The sequence below is a fragment of the Thalassophryne amazonica genome, chromosome 17 (genome assembly GCF_902500255.1).
Source record: "Thalassophryne amazonica chromosome 17, fThaAma1.1, whole genome shotgun sequence".
NCBI lineage: Eukaryota > Metazoa > Chordata > Actinopteri > Batrachoidiformes > Batrachoididae > Thalassophryne > Thalassophryne amazonica.
The window spans coordinates 39,294,647-39,312,875 of record NC_047119.1 but is presented as its reverse complement, the minus strand read 5'-3'; the positions used below and the strand labels follow the sequence as shown (position 1 = coordinate 39,312,875).

The 18,229-nt window shown below is 41.7% G+C and overlaps 2 protein-coding genes across 4 annotated transcripts in view; one reads left to right on the top strand and one right to left on the bottom strand.

The window, feature by feature from the left end:
• Positions 1 to 1,760: 1,760 nt before the first annotated feature.
• ufc1 (ubiquitin-fold modifier conjugating enzyme 1) lies at positions 1,761 to 15,066 on the bottom strand. Its single transcript, XM_034192749.1, has 2 exons — positions 15,061 to 15,066; positions 1,761 to 2,930 (listed from the first exon to the last, which is right to left on the bottom strand). The coding sequence occupies exon 2, from the start codon at positions 2,893 to 2,895 to the stop codon at positions 2,395 to 2,397; it is 501 nt and encodes a 166-aa protein (XP_034048640.1). The 5' UTR covers positions 2,896 to 2,930; positions 15,061 to 15,066; the 3' UTR covers positions 1,761 to 2,394.
• ythdc1 (YTH domain containing 1) overlaps positions 6,493 to 18,229 on the top strand; it is a 50,823-nt gene continuing 39,086 nt past the window's right edge. For all 3 annotated transcript variants that reach the window (XM_034192748.1, XM_034192747.1, XM_034192746.1), the window contains exons 1-2: positions 6,493 to 6,680; positions 12,091 to 12,192. In XM_034192748.1, coding sequence (XP_034048639.1) covers positions 6,653 to 6,680; positions 12,091 to 12,192 — 130 coding nt within the window. In that variant the 5' untranslated portion in view covers positions 6,493 to 6,652. The remainder of the gene's footprint in view (positions 6,681 to 12,090; positions 12,193 to 18,229) is intronic.

Below are 18,229 nucleotides of genomic sequence, written 5' to 3'. Positions count from 1 at the left end.
ATACGACTCGTGTGGACCAATTTTCATCTCCCTACTACAGAAATCCCCTATGAGAGCGGTTTTTCAAAGTTGCAAGGGGGCGCAATAGAGGCATCTTGCCCCGCCCATGGGCGACACCCCTATCATATGTAAGAGGTTGTCATTCTTGACCTGTGTAACAATTTTCATGATGATATGACAAAATAAAAGCCATCAAAAGGAAGAATGTAATTTCATGGCACACGATTGATATTGGACACGCGGCCACATGGACGCCATTACTCGTAGCTTCACGGTGATCATCATGTATGTTCACCAATTTGTTCTGCATGTTTTAGAAGTGGAATGAAGTTGATGGGTTAACTATGTGACATCAGTACCTGTTTAAGTATAAATAGGACAATTCCTGTTACCAACGGGGGGCACACTATGAGTTAGGTGGGAAGTTAATATATCGGGGTGTTCAAGGCGGAACCCTCATCATGTCCAGCAAGTTTGAAGATCTATGATGAAGTATGTGGGCGTGACAGCCGTTCGAGGTGAAACAGTGTGCTCTGAAACGCTCACCAAAGTTTGACAAACCCTAGCAGGCACACCTTTTGACCTACAGAAATTCTTTTAACTTTTGATCAGCTTGGGTGTCATGATGATGTGTACCAAGTCTGAAGACGATTGGATGAAATCCCAAGGACGAGTTCGTTCAAATGCAAGTCGTGGAAATGGCCAAATATTACCTCAAAATTGAAAATTCAAGTCAAAATGGCTGACTTCCTGCCGACATTTCACAACTTTTTTGTGCATCCCAGCATGGTAAGTATGTGTACCAAGTTTCGTGAGGCTATGACAAAAAGACAAAAAAAAAAAACATGGAAGGTCTTTTGAAAAATTGTAGGGGCGCCATTTCGCTGCAAGTATGTGCGCATCCTTCAAAATATCACATTTCGGATCCGGCGGAACGATTTCGCAAAGTTTGGTAAGTTTTTGAGCATGGGAAAGGGGTGAAATTGGGGCTTGAAAAGTATAAAGACTTCGACTGGACTGGGTTGCTTGACGTCCTCGCGTCAAGCAACCCAGTCCAGTCGAAGATTCAAGCTTCTCTACTATGGAAACCATCTGGACAACTGAGAGCCTTACAGAAATATAAAGAATAATCAAACAGCGCGATTTCAAGAGGGTCCTCGTCAGATGACTTTTAGTCGTCGCTCGGGCCCTAATTAAGACTAAAATCAAATGAAGTGGCTGAAAATTAAGCCATATTTTTAAGGAATAGAACAGTGTCTTTGTCATTCTGCATACAAGCACAATGAAATTAAAAGTGCAATCTTACATATAAATAAGCTACCAGCTCCATCAGTTTGTGTGCAAGATGAGAAATAAAATGAATAATGTGGAATATTGTTAGTGTGCACAATATACATATTGTGCAAGCTCAATGTGGCAATCAGCATATTGTAACTAATTTGCATATTTTACATTTATTGGAAATGTGGCATCAAATAACCCGTGTCCTTACTGTACAGTGATCACTTGTCTTCTGTGCTTCTCCACTTTTTTTTTTTCCTAAAGTCATCTCAATGAACATCCTGTGCCTCTTCCAATATGTAAATTACAGAGGCAGATTGAAAATGTCACATTAGTAATTGTGCCGCATTGCCACGATCACATGAGTTTCTGTTCAGACCATCAGGGTACACCTGATTTGGATCTGTCCAGGAAACTAACTCGAGAGAAACCTTCCGTCATAAATGGATGACCAAAAACAGCAAAGTTCAGAGTGTATAGCCGTTAAGTCACATTTTATTATTCATTCTCACATTAAATTAATAGTGCTGATGATCGCACAGATTATGTGAAGATTTTAAGATCCCTGAAATGATTATCAAACAGAACTTCATGTTGATCTGGACCAAATACACAATCTGCAATTTAGATTTTTTGACTTGGATTTATGTCAGCATTTAACATGCCAGCAATTTTGGCATATTGATTTTAATCAAGTTAAACAGATTTGATGAGTGTGAGGAAGTTGATAACTCATTTTAATATCACATTGTTGTTGATGATTTCATAGTTGAGGCATTAAAAAAAGTCTCAGCCAGTCACCTCATGCCCTTGAAATAAACGACTTTCAGGATGTCAGTTATTAAATATTTGATGACAGTCAGACCCAATGACTTAAACACATTTTAGTCTTTATGGCTCGACATGTTTTTTAGACTTAGAGGGTAAATTTGTTTCTAAATTTTAATTAGTAATTCACTGCTGCAGGATAATGATACAGGGTTCAGGCCGGCTCGAAAAACAAAACAAAAACAAACATCGCTGACGTATATGATCTCTATCAACTGATCGGTGATCAAGTCCAACATAATGAGCAGCGATGACGTCTCCCTCTTCTGATGTCACCATGTGACGTCACTGGGCCTTGTCCTCGTGCACCAGCAGGCCCTTGCTGATCAGTTCGGGTACCTCCACGGCCAGCCAAGGCGCGAGCCCGAGCGCCATTAGGTGCGCGAGCCCGAAGCGCGGCACGTTACGCGCCCAAAGTGGCGCAAAATGTTCCGTCAGGCAGATTTTCCCGCCGCGGTACATTTTGGCGGTTTGTCCGTCCAGCTGCGGCAACGCCACCTCAGGCGCGGTTTCCGGATACGTCACTGGAATGTCGAACTCCAACCGGAACTCGTAGCGCAGCAGCTCGTGGATGTACCAGCACGTGCCGCTCCAGCGCGTGCCGTCCGGGTTGGACTCCAGACGGAACCAGTCGTTGTCAGCTGCTTTGTTCTGCTCCACGAACCGGATCAGGGCCTGATACTCTTCCTTCAGCCTTTGTGGCCACAGCTCAGCGTTCCGCGGGCCCGCGTGCGTCTTCAGCCGCGGGATCTGCGACACCACCCGGCGCGTGGTTTCGTCCGCCATGACTGACAGAACCGGACCGAAACGGTTCTCTTCTTCTGCGCTCTGATTAGTGACGTGTCTTCTGGCTGGTCGCGCGTGACGCGTCAAAGGAGGCAGGCAATCGGCAGTGAGTTCCTCCATTTCATTGGCTGAGAGCGATTCCGACTGCGCGCTTCTTATTGGCTCACACAGATGGTTCCTCCTGCCTCCTCCTCTTGTGTGTTTCACCGCATAAAATTCTATCAAATAGTTTTTACCTCAAATGATAGTTTTTTTTTCACTGACACGCAAAGCAGAACAGCAAATAAATTAATAATTCATGCCCCACTTTCTGTGTGTGTGTGTGTGTGGGGGGGGGGTCAGTACAGCTGTGCTAGCGTTAAGCACACTCTCACGAGCGCCACTATCTTAGCTTATTGCAAGCTAAAAGTGGACGCTCTCTTGTTATGACCAAGCAACTATCCATCCATCCATCTATCTTCTACCGCTTAGTCCAATTAAGGGTCGCGGGGGGCAGGAGCCTATCCCAGCAGTCATAGAGTGCGAGGCGGGTACACCCAGGACAGGACGCTAGTCTGTCGCAGGCCACAAATAGATAAACAAACACAGACACACCCACACCTACGGACAATTTTAAAGATTCCAATCCACCTAACCCGCATGTCTTTGGATGTGGGAGGAAACCAGAGCACCCGGAGGAAACCCACGCAAACACGGGGAGAACATGCAAACAACAACTATCCAGTTTCTGGGTATTCTGTGCTAGTACGCGCCCCCGGCCGACGTGCTTGATAAATTCCTGCGCAAAAAGTAGTTCCCAGATAATTGTAATATATTCCTGTGAGATCATGAGTATATGTCATCTAAAGGCATTCTAAATTTTACCAGTAATGAAATTATAAATATAACTTAAGTTTTAAGAGTGGCCATAACAAATTAACTGATTCCATCTGCTCAAAGTGATATTAATAATCAATAAAATCACCTGGTGGAATCAGTGGCTGCAATGAAAACCTGCACTCTTGGCCCTATATATATATATATATATATATATATATATATTGTTATGTTTTATATGGAAATATAATGTAGTCAGTATTTGGTTTGTATATATAAATATTCATATATAGCCTAATCATATATTGTCTCTTCAAATGACTAAAATAGTTGACTTTACTGCCACTATCTGCTTCTCTATCATATATTAGTGTGTGTATTTATGTATAATGTATGGGTTTACAGTGTTTGCAAAATGCCTGTCTGCAGTCTAGGCTATATCAGAAGGTTCTATTACTGTTAATCCCACTATGAATATTAAAATACGACGAGCCATTTGTCCTGTATCATAGCTACATATGTGACGTTTGCAGAAAAAACTGTGTGAAAATCAAATTATTCTGAGAGTTAGAATGGATTAAATGCTCTGTGCCTGCCAAACAGCACTAAGTGGAGCGGGTTGGACGACTGGTCTAAGATGGCAGCACCCACGGCTCATCAGTGCTAATAGGCAGCAGCGGTTGATGCGGCGTCTACCCTTTATAATGTCTAAGGCACTCTAGCTAGTGTGTCCCTGCCTCTTTTTCCGCACGACCAGCTTCCTCCTTTTTTTCTTTTTTTATACAAATGAGAAAAATATTATGTGTGCAATAATCATGCTGTGTCATTAGCATCTTGATATGCCACACCTGTGGGGTGGGATGACATTGGCAAATGAGAATTAAGTGCTCACTAACAGATTTAGACAGATTTGTGAACAATATTTGAGAGAAATAGGTCTTTTGTGTATATAGAAAATGTTTTAAATCTTTGAGTTCAGCTCATGGAAATGGGAGCAAAAACAAAAGTGTTACGTTTCTATTTTTGTTCAGTGTATCTCCAATCTGTAGGTCCACCAAAGGACAACGTACAACAGAGTGTCATCAGCATAGCAATGAAAGGTAATCCCAAAACACTGCAATATGTGTGGAAAAAACAGAGGAGGGGGCTTGCCGTTTATGTGAATGAGAGATGGTGCAGCGCAGCTCATTCGTGTCAAAGACCAGATCTGCTCCTGTGACGTGGAGCTACTCGCGGTGAGCATGAGGCCGTACTATCTCCCAAGGGAGTTTGGAAGTGTGATTACGCTCTGCGCGTATATTCCTCCCTTTGCGGACACCGCCGCTGCCTGTGAGCGGATTCACAACACAGTCACGCGGCTGCAGACACAACACCCCCGCATGCTCCTCCTCATCACCGAGGACTTTAATCACGCCTCCCTCTCCACCCCCCTCCCCATGTTCACCCAGTACGTCACGTGTAAAACCAGGGACAATAGAATACTGGACCTCTTTTACACTAATGTGGAGGATGCTTACACCTCCACCCCCCTCCCCCCGCTGGGACGCTCTGATCACAATCTCGTCGATCTGCTCCCCCAATACACACCCAGGGTGAGAAGAGAGCCAGTGCAAAAAAGGTCAGTGAAACGCTGGACTGAAGAGGCCGCCGAAGGACTGTTTCAGAACTGTTTGTGACTTTTACTTTGGAGACAAAGCCTTCAACACACTAAAAACTATTCCATTTATTGATCCTTTTATTTCAACCAATAATTTGCATCATTTTTTGCTGAAATTAGAGCAACTTTAACTTTTGACCCCTGTACAAACTGAAATTGACCTTTGTCACCATTTTTGCTGTTTTGACCCCATAACTCCAGAACATTCCATCATAGATAGTCCAAACTATACCTTTTTGGAATTATGACCAGACAAATAATGTGATATAGTTTTCAACATGATTGGAGCATTCTTAAAGTTTGACCTCTGTGTAATTCTTCATTGACCCCTATCTGGCTACAGCTACCACCCTGGGATGGCTATCATACATTTTTGTTTAGGCCATGATACACTGAGGCTGGATTCTAAGTGTTGTTTTATTCCCCTTAAGGGGTACCGATTAGGTCAAAATTCATGACTGGCTCATGGACTATAAGACTTTTTTTTCCTTCATGGAGGTGTAGGCTCCTACAGCGCAGTGATGTGATCTGCCAATAAACACACTGAACCAGAAGAACAAATAACATTATGTTGACAGAAGCTGGGATGAGTTTCCAGGGTTACAGATGTGCAGACAGTGGTGACATGGTGAGGGACGGAAGTGGATTTACCCATTTATTTTTCTTTGAAGGCTGTGGTGGTGGACAAGTGGTTAGTGTCAGGAAGGGCATCTGGTGTACAACTTGTGCCAAATCAATGTGCAGATCCAAATTGGAACTCAATTAATCCCTTGTTTTTTTAAAAAACAAGGCAGCAGCCAATGGGAATTACTATTTATTTTTCTTTGAAGACTACTTTAAGTTGACAATTGCAGCCAGTCTGCTCTCTGTCAGCCTGATCCCATCAGATCTCAGAAGCTAAGCATTGTGAGAGACCTCTTCAGAAGACTACGGGCTGTGTGTTTCTCCGGGTAAAACTGGGGTTGTGTCAGGAAGGGCATCCGGTGTAAAACTTGTGTCAAATTCCGATGCGCATCTGGATTTGCTGTGGCGACCCTGAACAAAACTGGAACAGCCGAAACAAGAGCCAGCAGGAGGCGGTAAAGCAACACCAAGTATGCTAATTGCCGTTAAACTCCAAAGAAGAAGCAGTAGCTGACGAAGAAGAATTTGTGGCGTGGCATCTTTACCTATTTTATTATTTTGTGGCGCAGTCGAATATTTAGCACAATTTTCTCATTATTATTAAAAAATAACCTGACAGCTTTGATATCAAAACGCGAGAAGCAGCTCGTGGAGGTAGTAATGGCGGCCGAGCGGCGCGAGGACAAAGGTACGGTACGGTACGAAGTGTTAGCTTAGCTGTTAGCTTTGTTACTGCGTCATTAATATAAAGAAAAACAATATGTTAGTGAAAAATATCCCACGAAAATGACAGCTTAATCGTATTATTGATGAAATTTCATCAATGGAATATATTAGTATAATGATCATGACTGGTTTAATGATCCAGAGAGAATGTCAACACTTGATTTCAGGTAACGTCAATAGAGTGGCTATGACGATGTACACTTAAAGTGTAGGCGACACCAAAAAAATGTGCACAAATAATCACTAAAAATGATGACATGTTGATATTTTAAAAATCCTGAACAGTTAAAGTCGATGATCAGTGCGCAGGTGAAGGATAAACAACAGCTGTCTGAAGCCTGCGCTCTATTTTATATTGTTGCTACATCATCACAAGAACGGGACCTGCTGATTGAAGCCCAAATCAATTGTAAACACGACGGATGTCGAGCTGTTTACGGACGTTTTTTTTTTTTTTTCCCGAGTAACAAAGGAAGAGCATGCAAACGCTACACAGAAAGGCCCCAAGTGGGAATCGAACCCACGACCTTATTGCTGTGAATCAGCAGTGCTAATCAGTAATCCACCGTTCTCCCAGACATCAAATACTGTAGTGAATAGATAGATATCCGATGACGTCACAGATTTCCCACAATTCAGCAGTCCACCATGTTATGAGTCAACTTTCTTTGTCTCTGATCTATTATATAGAGATCGTTGACATTGCCACGATAATGTTGACATCAAAGCCGGATAAAAATAGCAAGAAGGAAAAACCAATAAATTGTGACACATTGAATCCAATTTGCAAAGCGAGGTATTTACAGAAAATTGCTGAAATTGACAATAAGGACTTGTACATGATCAGAAAAGAAGAACGGTGCTCAAACGAGGAAGCGCTCCCAGCCATTCCCAGCTCTTGTCAACTATTTGTTATACGGTGTGAGTGCGTACACGTTAGAGGAAATGAAAGCCTACAATTGTGTACGTGCAGACGAGGATGATTCGGGCTGCTGCCGGCCGAACAATCACACCGGGATTTACGCTGCGCCCACAGTTGTTGCACTGATCCGCAGCAGCAGCAGCGCTGGCATTTTTATTATTACTGAGCCAATATCACCCAAGCGCTTTGAATAATTCACCAACATCTGTGTGCTAAAAGTCATGCTGAAACGATGTGGTGTTGTGCAGCCTGCGCATCTCCACGTTACGCATCGCCAGTCAGTACAGGATGGCTCAAACCATCTTCCTCGGTCCTGTGCGCACTGGTCGCGAAAAGTCCTGGCGCTGTCGAGAAGGCTTGCAACAAAATAAATGTCACAATTTTCATGCGCTCTCAGCGATAAAACACCAGAACAGAACCCGGTGTGCATTCACGGGAAGCCTACTTTTTAGACCTCCGTGTGTCGCCTGCCTGATGGTCACAAAAAAAAAACACCTTTGGGCAATGACCTCAGATCAGATGACACCACCCGCTGAATTTAAGCATCATATTAAAATTAATTTGTCAATTAAATACAGCATTAATTTTTTCAGATATGAACATGTGTTTGTTCATGTTTAAAAAACAAAACAAAACAAAAAATCAAAATGCAAACCTGGAAGTGTAAAACCAAATTAAAAACAAAAAGAAAATACTCACCTTTCTATCAATTCACTTTTCTTGCTGGATGATTTAAAGTCCCTGTACTTGAATCACCTTTTCAGTTGGTCATTTGAATGTTTCTCAATTGAGAAAAAAATAAATTTAGCCCCTGGAACATAGTGTTTGTTCAGCAACACTATGGTGTGGCCACGTGTACACTCAGCACAGGTTGAATATTTGTCTGCAAGTTATGGTGGCGGAGATTGATGATGTATGTGGTAACAATGCTGTTAGGGTTCAGCTTGTCAGAATGATGTAGCTAGATATCTCAAACTTTAATCTTCTGTGTCAGTGCCTTTAGTGGCCACTGAAATCACCTATGACCAGGGGCCTCATGTACAAAACATGTACACACAAAAACATGGCATACGTTTGTCTCCACATCCACATTCAGGTGTATCAAAAATGAAATGACCATGGAAATGTGCAGTGCGTGATGAGTAAATAGTTTATTTGTGTAAGTGTTCCGAATGACAACCAGCGCAGGCACATTTGGACATGTGCGCATTCAAATATGTATCATGTTGTTGTTATTAGTTTTTTGTTTGTTTCTTGATCGTGAAACTAGAGCTTCTTAACAGGCCCCCTGTCTTCAGTATCTGTCAATAAATGCGTGTGTAAAATTGTGAATTGTCACTGTTGGCTGTGGCGCACCTCACATTTTTTACTTAAGTGTGTGTGCGCTGCACTGAGCCCACAGTGTTGCGGCTTCACACCCACACACACACACACGCTCCTACTAACTCTTAACGTTTCATGTTTATTTAATTTGACAGAGAACCAAATAAACTTTCTCTGCTGTCGTCATGTCATTTCCAGTCATCTGTAATTCACACTCAGTATAATTTCTGTTCTGTGTTCATGTTGACTGATCTGATGGAGGGGAAGTCACAACTCGCAGGGCCTAGTTACATGGATTAGCATATTTAAATTGGGGCATGGAAAGGGGGGAGCATGGTACATGTGCGCTCAATTCCACGTTCAGTGGGATGTACAAACGGAACATGCTTGGATCCATGCATCCACACACTTTGAGGCATCTGAATCTTTTTGTGCTTACGCCAGTTTGTGGGATTTGGTGTATGCCATGTTTCAGTAGGAAATCCACTGAAGTCTTTTTACATGAGGCCCCAGAGCACTGAGACTTTTGAAGCAATGGTCACTTGTGGTTAAAGCAGTGGCCTTGTGACTAGAAGATCCTCTGTTCAAATTCCCATCAGCTCAGAAAATCACTGTGGGCCCTTAAGCCTGGTTCACACGACAGGATTTTAAAATTATCTTTAGGTTTCCAAAACCTGAGAGACCACACACGTGAAGATAAAAATTATGGATCTAACAGGTTTGGTCGTACAATGTGTGGTGTTCAGCCACACGGTAAGGACAACACCACCACACATGAACAGTTTTCACACACGAACATTTACAGCTCAGACAGGAAATCTTGCAAAATCTCTCGAGATTAAACGTGACTTCAGAGTAAACAAACGGAGGTACTTTGTGGACTATTTAAACAGAGGGGAAAAAACTAAAGAAAAAGAAAAGGCGTTCTTTAAAGGAGTGGAGACAGCGCGACCACCGGACTTTCTGGTAAGTCAGAACAGCTGTTTTGATTTTATTTTCTGCTCCGTGCGTCCGTCACCTCGCTTTCTGATTGGCTGAACGTCACATTCAGCAGGCTGCGTGCTCGTTTGTTGTCGGGGGACACAACACACGCTGCAATATTGGGGCAAAAAAATCCAACATGTTGAATATCCCAGATTTGCGATCGGAGCGCTCCTGACGCCCTTCCGAGCAGATCAGAGCGCTCTTAACACACCACACACAGCAGGAATATCTGATAAGATTATCTTTAGGCTCATCACGCTTGTCGGGGTGTCCTTAAGATTGTCGGAAGGGGAAGATCGGGTCCGATATCGGCCTAATTATCCTGCCGTGTGAACCCGGCCTTAGGCAAGGATCTTAATACCCAAATTGCTCCCAGTGTGCACTTGAGCTTCTTGCACGGCAGCACCCTGACGTGTGTGTGTGTGTGTGTGTGTGTGTGTGTGTGTGTGTGTGTGTGTGTGTGTGTGTGTGTGTGTGGCATTATTGTAAAGTGCTTTGAGCTTCTGATTCAGATGGAAAAGTGCTATAAGGGTGATTCTTTGACTACGGGCACTTATGTCCTTTGATCATATTGTATGAAAAACAGAAAAAAGGGGAAATTTCACACTTTTATATTTATCTTTACAATGAAAGTGTGTTAAGAAATTTGTTCTAGTAGTCTATGATGACTTTTTCACCTTTTTTCAGCATCATTATATGCAAATATTGCCGTTTTGTGCTTGTCCCAAAGATTGTTTGGGTAGTTTCTATGGAGATAAACAGTGACATCAGAGCACATGTATATAGCGCCAAATCACAACAAACAGTTGCCCCAAGGCGCTTTATATTGTAAGGCAATGGTGTGGTGGAAATTACATTTACAAGGCCAATAGTGCCCGTAGTTAAAGAATCACCCATAAATGCTGCCCAGTTATCATTCCATTTATCAATGGCCCTGTTTACATGCACATAAAAATGCGGTTCCTATCTCATTATTGGCCGTTATTAAGTGTTCATGTAAGCAGCAAAATCCGATACGCTTTATTCGATAACGACCGTTAATCTGATTATGAGAAATCGGATTAACACACTGGGATTTCTCCCTAATGCTCTGATTTCTTTGGTACATTAATTCGGTATACCATTAATCTGATTTATTTTGTTGTTTTACATCTGTGCATGTGTAAAATCAGTTGTCACTCACATTTACAGAGGTTCAGCGGGACAACCTGCTGCTCTGAAGAGCAAATTTCTTGATCTGTGCGGTTTTAAGACAAATATATTAATCTTGTTTTAACCGTGACAGTATTTTCAAAATGTTATATTTCTTTTTCTGTAACAAAATTTGATCTACTGTAGTAATCCCTTGCATTTTTGTAGAGCCTATAAGTAACAAGGTGGTTGTACAGTTACAATACAGGTATGTCGCTTTTGCATACTTTGCATGGTACAAGTCTGACATGTGACGTCATAGCAGTGGCTCGATAACATTAAACCGATCGTTACACACTGATTATCAAATTTGACCTTACCGCATGCATATCAGTGAAAGTGAAAACGGCGCAGTCTGATAATCTGACTCAGAAGGAACCAGTCCACCACAGCAACTGCCACTCTGAGTATGCTCACCAGATCAAAAACAGGTGTATTCACCCACTGAAGTCTGGTTGCTTATAGGTCTGCACACCTTAGATGGTACAGCCCCAGCAGCAAAAACAGGTGATGAAACTCCTCCACCGCCTGTCAGACAGCATTTTTTTAGGGGAGATGATGGTCTAGTGGTTAAGCATTGGGTTTCAGACCAGAGGATCCTTGGTTCAAATCCCAGCCTGACCAGAAAATCACTAAGGGCTGTTGGGCAAGGTCCTTAATCCCCTGGTTGTTCCCGGTGTGTAGTGGGCGCCTTGCATTGCAGCAGCAGCCTCACATCGGGGTGAATGTGAGGCATTTGATGTGTAAAGCACTTTGAGCATCTGTTGCAGATGGAAAAGCGCTATATAAATTCAGCCTATTTACCATTTTCAGGGGTGTGTTTTTAAACTTGGCTATCATCCCATTGTTGAACTGCATGTTTGAATGGCATACTCAAAGGACATTTTTCTTTCTCTTCAGGTACACTGAAAGTGGCTTTTGCAATGTTATGGCATTTCACATTGTCTTTCAGAGGGAGAGCTTAATGTTCTAGAAGACATTCTGACTGAAGCACCAGATCAGGATGATGAACTCTACAACCCAGAGAGTGAGCGAGATGCGTCGGATAAGAAAGGTAAAACAGTTTCTTACGTTATCATATAGTACTCCGTGGGCCAGGTAGGCCATCCACGCACCCCCCCCCCCCCCCCCCCACACACACACACACACTACTCTCCGCCATTGGGTTCAACTACTTCTTTGGACCTTCTTGAACACCAAAATCAGGTGCCACCCTCGTCAAACTTATTTGGTCCTTCCCGTGGCAGCCATTTTCAAAATGGCCGCTACAAACTTGACTAAAGCCCAAAAACATTTCTGGACCTATTCTTTTTTTTTTTTTACTGTTAATGACTTTTAAATCCATATTGGAGTGTAAGAGGGGTATTTTGGGGTTTGCTGGAAAAATGTGGTGTTTGGTGGCCATATTGGATTTCAAAATGGCTGCCCAAAAATTAAAAAATGCTCTATTTTGAGTATTAAGGCACATAGAGACATGATCTTGGTGTCTAAACATAGGTTTTCAGACCCAAGGAATCCATTGGTACCAACTAAAATGGTCTGCTGTCAGTGGCCATCTTGCATTTTCAAGATGGCTGCCTGTTAATTACATTTCATGGCAATCAGTCTGTGGGTAGGACTTATGCCCTTTTTTAACACAGTGATGAGAGAGTTTGAGTGGAGAGCGAGGAACTAACAGCCTGCAGCCAGACAGTTTTTTTTTTTTTTTTTTCACGTGCGCGCGAACGAATCGTCACAGCAACTCGCTCCGTGTGTGAGAATCATAAAACGCAGGGAAGACGAAGACAACACACTGGAAAATGTTTTTTTTCTCCCTTATTTATTCCTTTATTGGTTCATTCTACTGGTGCTTATAGTTGATAAAACTTGGATAAAGTTACTTGCACCAGTGCTAGTGAAGTATAAAATTACGTGCACAAACTAGCGCATGCACGTACTATTTCGAGCCCTGAGGTACTTGCCATACCCCCTCCACTGCCACCACACACACACACGCACACAAAAACTTGTCCATTGCGTGGACAAATGTGAGGTGGTCAGAAATGCAAAAGCTGAAGTTAAGTGATGTGCTCACTATTTATGTAATCCTACCACAGTCCTGCAAAGCTTGATCAGTGATGTAAACAATCCATGTGTTAATTTTAGAATAGAATAGAATAGTCTTTATTGTCAATTGGGGGAGTTACAACAAAATTTCAGAGCTTCTGTACACCACAAAAAAAGACATCTTATACACCACAAAAAATTGTTTAATTATGACATGTACTGTATACTAATGTATATAATGTACTGTAAGCTATGGAGGGATGTGTGTATGTATAGTGCCAAAAAATGGAGCTCTGTGTGTGTGTGTGTGTGTGTGTGTGTGTGTGTGTGTGTGTGTGTACACAAGGTCCGTTAGAAAAGTATCCGACCTCTTTATTTTTTGCAAAATGATGGATTTGAATCACGTGTGCTTGCATGAGCCAACCTTGAACCTTTGTGCGCATGCATGAATTTTTTCACGCCTGTCGATTGCGTCATTTGCTGGTAAGCAACCTTTGTGTGAGGACGGGTGTAGTCTCTCGTCGGATTTTCATTGCAAGGAAAATGGCGGACCGACTGGAGCAGCGCGACTGCATCAAATTTTGCCAGAAACTGGGCGACAGCCAGGTGGAAACCATTCGGAAGATTCAGACGGCTTTTGGTGACGATTCTATGGGCATCACACAGATTAAGGAGTGGTACAACTGGTTTAAAGACGTCCGCACAATGGTGGAGAGCGAGCCACGCTCCGGTCGGCCATCAACATGCCAAAATGACCAGATTATTCCAAATGGCGCTTTTCTACTTCACAAAAGTAGCACTACTCTGCACTACTCGGCTCAACTCTACTCGTTTTTTTTTGCTTTTCCTCTAGGGTTAGTACCTGGTACTGGGTGCTTTTTTTAGTACCCGCTCAGGAGCGGTTCCAAGCGAGCCGAGCCGATACTAAAATGTGACGTCAACAGGCTGCCGGCCACTGATTGGTCAGAGAATGTCGTCACTGGACGAGTCATGAGCGCGCCGTCCGAGGCGAAAATCAAAACCCGCCATTTTTAAATAGTTACAGTGGCGTTACAGCGACCGTCGTTTTCTTTCCTTTCACGGCGAGTTTTTTGTTGTTTTTTGCTCGCACAAAACCACACCGTGGTCTGTGGATGAGTTGCAGACGTTTGTGTTTGGAGGCAGAGGAGAGAATACAGAGAGGTGGATGAAGCGATGCGAAATGAGAAAATCTCCCAGTCTTTGGCCGCGCCCGGCTCCCCGGACATTACAGCAATGCAGAGAACAGCTGAAAAAGCTTAAAAGTGATTACAGGACCACAACGACCGGAGTAGGTCAGACCGCAAGGGCTGGAAACTGTTCGACCGCAGGAACGCTGTTTACGGACACCTAACGGCGAACAACGGGAGGCAGGATGACCGCGAATCAGCTTTGTTGGAAGTGATGGATGGTAAGTGTTTTTGTGACTGTAGTCTGCTTGAAAGCACCATTTAACGTTACTTATCCCATTGGTGGGAAGCACACTTTAACAAATGAAGATTGTGAGTCTAAACTTGTGTTAAAGTAACATCGTTGTCTCATGTATGCGGACACAGCGAGCTAGCTGATTGCTAACTAGCGAGCTAGCTAACTCCGTGCTCTGCTTTAAAGTATTAACGTCTGACAGAAAAACACCTAGTCAGCATGACAACAAACGTGTACATTTGACTCATTTAGTGCCATTACTGTGATGTTTTTTTTTTTTTTTGACATGTCGCCATTTTGTGTTTTTGTTTAAGAATCCAGTTCCATAAGCGAGGAGAGTTCGAACACCAGTTTCAACATCTGTATCAACGTCCAGCACCACACAGCAACGTGTCATCACTGGTAAGAATAATGATGTCTCACATCACGTAACTTCCCCAAATCCGATATATATAGGGTGAGGCTCCCCCCCCCTTCACAAAAAACAAAAACCCAGAACCCATAAATATTGTAATAAATCCCACAAAGAAACTTTGCTGGACCTTCCCAAAGTTTCAGTTATCTTGGTCGCTTTGCATAAAAGTCATGTTCTTTCAAAATGATGCTCCAAATGGTCTGATTTGTTGGAGGATAATTTTGAAAGAACATAATTTTTATGCAAAGTGACCAAGATAACTGAAACTCTGGGGAATGATCATACAGAGACTGGAGGTTTTTTTTTTTTTTAACTTGCTTTCCCATTTCTACCTTCATTATTGTCCAGGCTAGAGAAAAAGGAGCCTGTTCCAGCAAGCGAATCTGTCCATCTTGAGTGATGTTGAGGCTGAAGCTGAACTGGGCCCAGTGTGATTGACACGTCAGACTGATCCTTGAGGGAGCATTTAATCAGGCATATCTTGGCGTGCTGGGCAACCTTGTGCATGCGATGCGTGACCGGGGCATGTGACCTGCGCCCCCACCCCAGACTACAGACATATGAAACTTTTGTATAGTTTGTGTTGCTTTTTTTTTTTTTTTGTATTTGCTCTTTTTTTGTTGCAGTAAACAAATTGACTCATGTGACTGTATCAGAATTTGTCATTTCAGGCTGAGTCAACAGTAAAAAACATTTTGTCATTGATGTTTTGGTGCATTGAAGGTTCTTTTCTAAGAATTTTTAATTTGGGTTTTTGCCGCTCCAGAAGACACTGCACATTACACCTGGCTGAATCTTTACACAGATGCTGGAATAAGCATGTCTAAAGTGAGATTTTACTAAATGGTATTTAACATAAACAAAAAGGTTTAGTCACTTCAGTGATAGCACCATTACATCAAGGAATTTTGAACAACCAGTTTTACTGTCTGTTTACTTGAATTTACATTTATGACCCCATTAAATGTAAAACTTATTTTACTACTGGATTATGCTTAAACAGCTTTTCAAACTGTTAGCCTTTAAATCAGTAAACCTTGGTAACTTTTACAAATCAAACTGTTACACAAAAGTGGAGACATTTTAGCAAAAAGTACAAAAATTTATTCAAAATTCATAGTGAAACATAACATGTATAACATGATGATGATGACAAAGGTGTCCCATTCCATGGCATGAACCTTTGCAGCGGTGACTCTGAGAAAACCATCTGAAACACACACACAGCATACATATTTTAATTAGTGGTGTCAGGTTATTAAAAAAATAATGTAATTGATTACAGGGTTTGTGATTAGTTAAACTAAATCATTTAATTGCAGGTATATAAAAAAAAAAAAACCTCAGATCTGTGTGTGCTTGGGGCATTTAATAATCAGGTAAAAAAGGATCAGGGTTATTTTTGTTACATATCAAGGAGGTATTAAACAAGCTGTAAATTGATCTTAAATTGGGAGAACTAAGTGTAATTTGAATGGGTTAAATGCCGACAAATTTCATTGTATATGTACAATGACAATAAAAGGCTATATTATAAAGAATGTCTATAAAAACAGAATTGTGGGAGTTTGGAAGCTGATTCTTTCTGCACAATATGACTCCTTAATAATTATCTTACTAGATTTCATATTTTAAATTTGTCCATTGAACATTAAAATCTGGATGAAAAACAAACGTTTTTAATGTGTTTTAAGCCTGTTCGAGTTCAGTGACGACGTTAACGGTCATTAAAACCGAATCAACATTTTGTGCGTGAACGTCAGTAAACGCACAAACTCCCACATTTGAGATTTAGCAATAAGTTATCAAAGCAAGTTACTTTGGTAAAAAAAAAAGTATTGACATTTGACATTAACACGTTTATTGCTCTCAGAAACGCGTCTTTATTTACAGACCAAGTCACTGATGTCAAAACAAAACGGAGCAAAGTGTGACTGAAGGCCTGATAGGTATTGTAATTAATCTAAACTAATGCTTTATTTTGACAGCCACAATTTTAATAGTTAATAGCTACAGCCTGCAGTTATTACTTATTTACAAAGCTACTTAGGAAGCCAACGATTAGCTTACCGTCATGCTTTGTCTCTTCGTCTCTCCCAGCTTGTATCTTCTCGTCTTCATATTGTTGTATGAATTCCCAAAGTCTTATGTACATCTCAAGCATGTTTTGTCTCGCCGCCAACAACTTTCTCTTAAAAACTCAGAGCAGTAAACACACGGAATCCGCCATTGTTTATGTTGTGTCGCGTATAAAATGACGTCACTGCAGTTTGCTCTGCTGACCCTGCACATGTTGAAGAGGTACTATTTGCAGTACAACCCCTGGCAAAAATTATGGAATCACCGGCCTCAGAGGATGTTCATTCAGTTGTTTAATTTTGTAGAAAAAAAGCAGATTACAGACATGACACAAAACTAGTCATTTCAAATGGTAACTTTCTGGCTTTAAGAAATACTATAAGAAATCAAGAAAAAAAGATTGTGGCAGTCAGTAACGGTTACTTTTTTAGACCAAGCAGAGGAAAAAAATATGGAATCACTCAATTCTGAGGAAAAATTATGGAATCACCCTGTAAATTTTCATCCCCCAAATTAACACCTGCATCAAATCAGATCTGCTCATTGACATTGACCCTATGCCATGGCATTGACCCTATGTGTCTTTTTGCAAGGAATGTTTTTGCAGTTTTTTGCTCTATGGTAAGATGCATTATCATCTTGAAAAATGATTTCATCATCCCCAAACATCCTTTCAATTGTCCAAAATATCAACATAAACTTGTGCATTTATTGATGATGTGATGACAGCTATCTCCCCAGTGCCTTTACCTGACATGCAGCCCCATATCATCAATGACTGTGGAAATTTACATGTTCTCTTCAGGCAGTCATCTTTATAAATCTCATTGGAAAGGCACCAAACAAAAGTTCCAGCATCATCACCTTGCCCAATGCAGATTTGAGATTCATCACTGAATATGACTTTCATCCAGTCATCCACAGTCCACAATTGCTTTTCCTTAGCCCATTGTAACCTTGTTTTTTTCTGTTTAGGTGTTAATGATGCCTTTCGTTTAGCTTTTCTGTATGTAAATCCCATTTCCTTTAGGCGGTTTCTTACAGTTCGGTCACAGACGTTGACTCCAGTTTCCTCCCATTCGTTCCTCATTTGTTTTGTTGTACATTT

Bases quoted from the DNA above. Each gene is read 5' to 3' on its own strand.
- ufc1 (XM_034192749.1), bottom strand. From the start codon at position 2,895: ATGGCGGACGAAACCACGCGCCGGGTGGTGTCGCAGATCCCGCGGCTG.